This window comes from Salvelinus fontinalis, chromosome 14 (genome assembly GCF_029448725.1).
Source record: "Salvelinus fontinalis isolate EN_2023a chromosome 14, ASM2944872v1, whole genome shotgun sequence".
NCBI lineage: Eukaryota > Metazoa > Chordata > Actinopteri > Salmoniformes > Salmonidae > Salvelinus > Salvelinus fontinalis.
Genome location: NC_074678.1, coordinates 41,702,410 through 41,710,148, shown reverse-complemented (window position 1 = coordinate 41,710,148; position 7,739 = coordinate 41,702,410). Strand labels below are relative to the sequence as shown.

The 7,739-nt window shown below is 40.6% G+C and overlaps 1 protein-coding gene across 3 annotated transcripts in view; it reads left to right on the top strand.

The window, feature by feature from the left end:
* The first annotated feature begins 1,085 nt into the window (after window positions 1-1,085).
* si:ch211-212d10.2 (uncharacterized protein LOC557710 homolog) overlaps window positions 1,086-7,739 on the top strand; it is a 46,639-nt gene continuing 39,985 nt past the window's right edge. Inside the window, exons 1-3 of one of the 3 annotated variants that reach the window (XM_055861836.1) lie at window positions 1,086-1,489; window positions 1,960-2,075; window positions 3,275-3,358. In XM_055861836.1, the coding sequence (XP_055717811.1) occupies window positions 1,306-1,489; window positions 1,960-2,075; window positions 3,275-3,313 (339 nt within the window). In that variant the 5' untranslated portion in view covers window positions 1,086-1,305 and the 3' untranslated portion in view covers window positions 3,314-3,358. Of the gene's footprint in view, window positions 1,490-1,959; window positions 2,076-3,274; window positions 5,381-7,739 lie in introns of those variants that run through there. The other 2 variants (XM_055861834.1, XM_055861835.1) reach the window with 2 other exon arrangements.

The following is a 7,739-nucleotide window of genomic DNA, read 5'->3' as shown; positions in this document are numbered from 1 at the left end:
CTGCTTGGTAATCAGGGCTACTACTGTTGTCTGCTTGGTAATCAGGCCTACTACTGTTGTGTCGTCTGCAAACTTGATGAGTGAGTTGGAGGCATGTGTGGCCACGCTGTCATTGGTGAACAGGGAGTACAGGAGGGTGCTGAGCACACACCCTTGTGGGGTTCTTCTGTTGAGGATCAGCGTAGTGGAGGTGTTGTTTCTACCTTCGCCACCTGGGGGGGCGGCCCGTCAGGAAGTCCAGGTGTCATACCCTGATCTGTTTCACTTGTCTTTGTGATTGTCTCCACCCCCCTCCAGGTGTTGCCCATCTTCCCCATTTTCCGCCGTGTATTTATACCTGTATTCTCTGTTTGTCTGTTGCCAGTTCTTTTGTTTCGTCAATCTTACCAGCGTTTTCCCCTCTGTTCCTGTCTCTCGATTGCTCCTATTTCCTAGTTTTCCCGGTGTTGACCATTCTGCCTGCCCTGACCCTGAGCGTGCCTGCCCTGACCCTGAGCGTGCCTGCCCTGACCCTGAGCGTGCCTGCCCTGACCCTGAGCGTGCCTGCCGTCCTGTACCTTTGCCCCACCTTTCTGGATTACTGACCTTTGCCTGCCCTGACCCTGAGCATGCCTGCCTTGGACCTGCCTTTTGCCTGCTCCTGTTCGATTAATAATCTGGTGTTACTTCGACGTTGTCTGCATCTGGGTTTTACCTGAAACATGATACCATGAGATTGCAGCTTCTACACATTTTGTCATGAGGTTATGAGAAAATGTTGCAGTTTTAAAGCTAATTTCCTGCAATTCTACACTTTTAGTCATTGGTCAGAGATAAAAATGTCCTGAAAGAGAAATTTGGCATTTTAAAGCAAATGTCCTGCAATTCTACATATTTTGCTATCATATGCTATATGGGGGGCCCGACCCCCAGAAGCCCCCAAAAATAAAACATTTAAATACTGTTTTGCACAAAACATATGGTAACCTATGGCAGTCTGATTAAAATCGAATGCCTTTTTTAAACATGTATTAGGCTTACTAAACAGGTGTGCAAAAAATAAATAATCTGCCATTCAGTTGACCCAATTAAAAATAATCTGTCATCTCTGGCCAATCGCTTGACCTGCGTCTTGAAATCATAGGCTGTTCTAATGTTCTGATGAACGCGGATGACATGACAAGACTACCGGATCCCGATGCCAGTTAGTTTTATGTTATTGAATATTCTCACATAAAACAGTCAATTCTAAAATGCGCAGTCAGTAGGCGGTAAAGGGACTTTATTACGAGTAGCGCAAATAACGGATATTCCCAATTTATTTAAATGGCGTCTGGGAATGAAGAGGAAAGTGCGAGTAGCGTTTCATGGAGGCTAATAGGCCCAGCCTCTGAGCTTTCCAAGAAGCAGTGCCGTTTGATGCACTCCTCCCTCGGCTACGGCTCCGATGTTTGCCTGTTCTACGTGAAAGGGGAATTCTTCGCCATGGATGCTCGCTGCGCTCACTCGGGTAACCACATATGCCTCACTTTACGTTCCACTCGCTATATCTCAGGGCTATAGGCTAGACACAATGCGCTGAAATTCTATAGAAATCACTAGCCATATGCATATCATACTTTTTTGAAGCTATGAATAACAAAAACACGAATAAACTGTTTTCGTAGGAAATAGATTAAAACTGGTACATTCATTTTGGTTATAAAATGGTAAGGATACTGAAAAATGCATGGAAGGCAAGTGCTCACTCATAAGCATGATTTATGTTATGGAATGAGTTAAATGAGTGTATCAAAAGGCCAGACAAAACAAGTAGACTGCATGTAGATGTTATACTGTATTGCATTTCAACTCGCCTTCTTTCCAGTAATGTCAACATTTCTGGAGTTAAACTCTGTTTGATTAAATTGCTCTTCAACGAAATGAAGTATGACATCAGATCACAAGAATGTTATTCATGTAGTGTGCTGTCTTTGACAGGTGGTCCGCTGTGCGATGGAGACATTGAGGATGCAGATGGTCTTCTGCAGGTCTTCTGCCCCTGGCATGACTATGACTTTAACCTCAGGACAGGACAATCAGGGACTGGTTTACAGGTGAGTCTAGCAACTAATATAGACAAACCAATAAACCAACCTACACTTCTACAAACCCAGAATGCTATGCAATTAAACTAAAAAGGAAACAAACTTCACCGCAGTTGCAAACTTCTCTAAGCCTTGACCAAGATCTGCAGCCTATTTGCTTAGCCTATTACGTTTACACCGTTTACAATTGGCTCATTCATCCCCCTCCTCTCCCCTGTAACTATTCCCCAGGTCGTTGCTGCAAATGAGAACGTGTTCTCAGTCAACTTACCTGGTAAAATAACGGTAAAATAAAATAAAAAAAATAAAATAAAAATTATATGGCACACGATCCATGACAACAATAGTCTCCCTTCCCTCCCTCCTTGAAATTCAGTTGGCATTTTTTTAATTTTATTTAACTTGGCAAGTCAGTTAAGAACAAATTCTTATTTTCAATGACGGCCTAGGAACAGTGGGTTAACTGCCTGTTCAAGGGCAGAACGAGGATTCGGGGATTACGAACTTGCAACCTTTCGGTTACTAGTCTACTAGTTACTAGTCCACTAGTTACTAGTCCAACGCTCTAACCACTAGGCTACCCTGCCGCCCCATGAATGGATAGAAAGAAAGAGAAAGTGGTGACGGAGAGATTTTCACGGTCACCATCCTGGTCAATGATTCATTCAAGGAGGGAGGCAAAGTTCTGCGTTTCCTATAATGTTTCAAAAGGGACGTCACTTTTTCAATCATTTTCTCACCACCCCTTCATGTCAATTAATTTTTGGAAATACAAGCAATTTTTTTTGTCTTTATAATCCCATGCAGGAGAAAAAACAAGGATCAAATTGCCTGTGAATGTTATAAATTAATTTGTTACAATTACAATGGGGGTAATGATCCAATGTCCAAAGTTAACATAGCTGTCAGATGAGGTGTTTGGGGGTTTCTTGGATGTTGGAACCACTCACAGTGGTGGTCTGACTGCATGTCTGTTGCCTTTTAAAACGCCAGTAGCTCTGTGTTGATATGTTCTTGTGTTGACTTGCTCAACATTTCAAAATGTGTATTCCTAATCAGTGCAGTGTGTGGAAAACAAAATTGGCCCAGGCTACACTAGCAAGTGTGACAGCAATATTGAGTGTTGTGACACGTTCTGCCCTGAGTGTGCTCTCTGCTCATGGTAAAGCTCACAGTCAAGGTGTTTTGTTTGTTTTCATTTTTTCCAGCCGTCACATGTCCTTGTTTTATGTGTTTATCTGTTTTAGCAACAAGTGTACAAAGTCAAATTGGAGGATGGCAGTGTGTATGTGAAGCACGCAAGCCCTCTCTCATTACAGACCTTCCCATCCAGCAAGAAGAGTTGAACTGCTGCCTAAAACCTGTAGCAATCCTGGGCAATCCATATGGAATGGCCTGTAGCGATCCTGGCAATTCTTTGAGATTTATTCGACAAACCCAAGCCATCTGAGGCATTCCTTGCCTTATATGATCATCACAGACCTTTTTCCACTCGGATCTGGCAATGTTGTACTCTGGGTCATTATCAAGAGGATCGTCTGAAGGGAAGAGATATGACATCATCTTTTTGTTTGAGGTTTTTGTTGTCGGAGACACTGGGACATTAGCCATCCGCTGGCAGTGAAATAGAGAAGAGGTTGAAGGGCCACTGCTGATCTTGATAACCGATCAGACATTCAACAGACATTATGTATTAGCCACTGCTCAACTTAAGTACATTTTCATTCTTCCCTCCCTCAATATATCACAAATCCTCACTGTAACTGGCTCTTATGAAATCTGTGGAGGTTATAAATATTGTATGTTCTAAATGATATGTCCAATATGTATATCTGACTGGTGCTTTAGGGACTACTGGGAATATAGATCATTTTAGTAGAGAAGTGTCAACAGCCCATCTTCACACCTTTAAAATGCATTACTGTAAGGTGCAAGAGTATAATTACTGGAACTCATGTGATGTAATTGAGGTTCAAAACATGGACCCAAATTTGAAATGCGCTTATATGCAAAGCTTTTCATTATTTTACCTCAACCGTTTAACAGCGAACATATAACAACAGCCTAAACACTGCCCAGTATCTGACCTCACATACATTCCGTCAATGCATTTGGTTCACCTCCGGTGAATGATAATTGAAGCTATTAATAGCTAGTGTAAAGTTACAGCCACAGTAAAACATCTATTCATGTTGCTGAGTGGTGAGGTTTTGAATGTAATAAAGTTATCCCTGCAGTAGCTCAGAGAGAGAATAGAAACCACAGCTCAGCTATATGACATCCACCTAAACTGGTGCCTGCCATTTGTAGTACCTAGCTGAGATCCAAGGGAACACACACATGAAGGGTCCTGTAATTATTACTGGTTATGGTCCAGTAATAAGTATTTATTAAAGCCCTGTCAGCATTTCCCCTTTGGCCGATGCACAGACGTGTTCTTCCCTACTGACGCAATGGCAAAGGGAAGACTGGTCAACAGGCTTCAGAGCAGACTCAGGACTGAAATGCACTATTCAGTCAAGAGAAATGTGTTATTGTAGCTACTTGTGTTTTTTATGCCTCCTCTTCGCCTACACTGGCAACAACATTCACTACATCTTCTATCCACTACATGTTCTCACTCTGACATTACAGAGATTGCCAAAAAGGTGTCAGTAAAAGTGTGGCTTGCCATTCTAGTTTTCCCTCATAGCCTCCCCTGTTGTGTGACTTTTTACAATAATATTTCCATTGGTGTCAAGTGCTGTATGCATAGGACCTGTGCCTCGTGTTTAATTATTCATCACCTGAGGGGTAATATTCACTGACAATTGAGATGCAGCCATTGTGTGTTTTGGTAGAACAATCACCTTCTACTGGGTCTGGCGTGCACAGTTCAAGAGTGGTTTTCACATTTTGTGGATCCAGACATTTCCGAATAATCTGTTTATTGGATTGGATTGCATTCACAAGTTGTCCTTAGACATTAGAGGACCCATCGTTGATGTCAGAACTTTGCAATGTAGGCTTTTACATAATGTTTGTCTCTCATATGCAAAGCTCTATGTTTAGTTTTTTTGCTACTGTTTCAAATGTATATGCCTGTCATTAAACTGCTTATATGGTTTTTCATACCATTTTATATTCATTGTTATGACTGTCTTGTTATTGATGTGGATGTTATGAATTATGCAAACTAAGTTATCCCTTCATTTTGTGTTTTATTTCAATTTAATTTCACGGTACGTCATGTCTTAGTACTACAGTAAAATGAAATATGTCCTTTTGCTGATGACTTTTTCCCAAATAAAATATGTTTCCAGCGCGATCATTAATACATATCAAATGTATCAAATCAGGACATAATATCACCAGAAAGTCTACATCAAAGGTTTATTTACAATTCCTCATACATTTAGTAAATGTCATACAATACACAATTTACACATAAAAACCATATGAAAAAGAAAAACAAATGGGCAACGCCATGCAATACATGTTACATAATGATTTACAGAGAATTCTGAGGAATTGATTTATATAATGCGTTTATGGGGGCCCAAGACTTCTCCCAGAGCACAGTGGCAACTATACAAGTCTCTCTTTATAGGCTAGGCAATGGTGGAAATATCCATTGCTCGCTTCACTAGAGGATATTCCTAAATAAGTTAGTCTCCCTCAGAGCAGCCAGACAGTACAGGAGAGGACAGATACATGCACTCATCATGCTGATGGCACAAGCACACTCGGAAAACAACCTGAGGCCAAGGCAGGGCTGTATAGTGTCAGTCAGTCTACAAGTCTAGTATTCGACAGGACGAGTAATAATACGAGACTGCTGAATTACAATGGAGAAGTGGTGAAAACCGGGAGAAAATGTGAATTGCTATTTAATCACTTATGTGAATTGTGAAGCATGGGCCTGTCTTGGAATTGTTAGAACCTGAAACAGTATCTGGAGTCATAGGGAATCATGTCATTTGGCTATTACTTCTTTATTTAAAAATATTTAAAATAAAAAAAAATCCACAAATTGTCAAGTTTCTAAATTTGAATGGGAAAACGTTCTTTCTCCTTGTTATACGATTTAGGAAACTCCCAACATTATTTCCAACTCATTAAACAAAGTCATCCAGCTCTTACAGATCTACTTTGAAATCCTCTGAAAGACAAAGAGCCTGTTTGGATATTCCTTACTATTTTTCTCACTTGATGTGTTACGTAACATTGGCAGTTAAGACTTGCTCTGTATCTCAACCTCCCCCCATAGCCTCCCTATGAAACATCTACCATTCAACTTGTCAGTGCACTTTGCCTTTAAATGGTCTACTTCCATATGAGACCGCTTCAGCTTCAGATAAGTGATTAACAGCAAGGTCAAAGAACACTTATTATTATTATTTTTTCCCCCTCCAACAGCTCTCTCTTATTAAAAACTATCACAAGATAATCTCATCCTTCTCTCACAAATGACTCCTCTGGATATCTTTGGTATTACATGTCCTCCAGTTGTCCAATAGCTCTCACACCATTCTGTGACGAATAGGAGTTGGGAGTGATCATCACACATGCGGATCCAGCTCGGCTGCAACAATCTGCTTCGCTGGACTGTCCATGCTAAGAGGGCTTAACAGGCCCATGATGGCAGAAGTCATTGATAATGACTAGAGGACCATAAACCATCATTTCCACATGTTGCTCTTCATAGGCAATTTACAATAGATTTGTATAATCTATTTGATCTCAAAGTAAATGTTGCACATCTATTTAGTTGTCCTATTTTTGGCTTATGTTTTGCTGACTGAAATGTAAGAAAACACCTTGATTTTTCAGCTAATTTAACAGTAGGGTCATTTTAATGTTGAATATACACGACCTCTTGGGCCTAAATTATATCCAACAGAAAGACTTGGTCAAACTCTTCAAAGTGCCCCCAAGAGTATTTGTCATTTATTTCCTAATTAACGACTGGGCTGATAATAACGTGCCAGACCTGTTTGCCGCCTCTGTAGTCCACAGACACTCATTTGGGTTTGGATTAGTTCAGCTCTAGGAGCTCTCCAACGGTCTGAAGGGACCCACAGCCACCCACTACATAGATAAACAAGTTTGGACCTATTATCAATGGGGAACTTTCCTCCAATTACAGAATCCAATTAAATAGGCCTCCTTGAACATCTTCCCACTTGCCACTGTACTGCCAAAGCACTGGAGAGCCTCTAAAACTCATACTCAGTGAGGGGTAGAAAGATGGTATGCTCAATATTGGTTCTACTGAGGGATTATTTAAATAAAGATTCATTTTTCCAGAATGTATTTTCCCATCGGGAAACACATGGAATTGGTCCTGTAATAGTCTAAGGTGCAACTTAACTCTAGTAATAAGTTGTTGTTTAGTTGCTATTGGAAAACAGTACAGTTGAGATGTGTTTTTCCCTCTGGAAAGGTACTGTGTTCTCTGTAGCTGAAAATATGATTGTACAATTAATGCTAAAAGTTTATGAGTCATGCAGCAAGATATGAAAAAGTTATCAGAGCAGATTGCAGAAGTATACTTGACACAGACTATGTAAAACGATGACCTAACATTTGAATTATGGTTATTCACTGTAATGCAAAGGAATCCTCTACAAGCTCCCTTATAAATATCCTTATTATAAACTGGGGGGTTCGAGCCCTGATTGCTGATTGGCT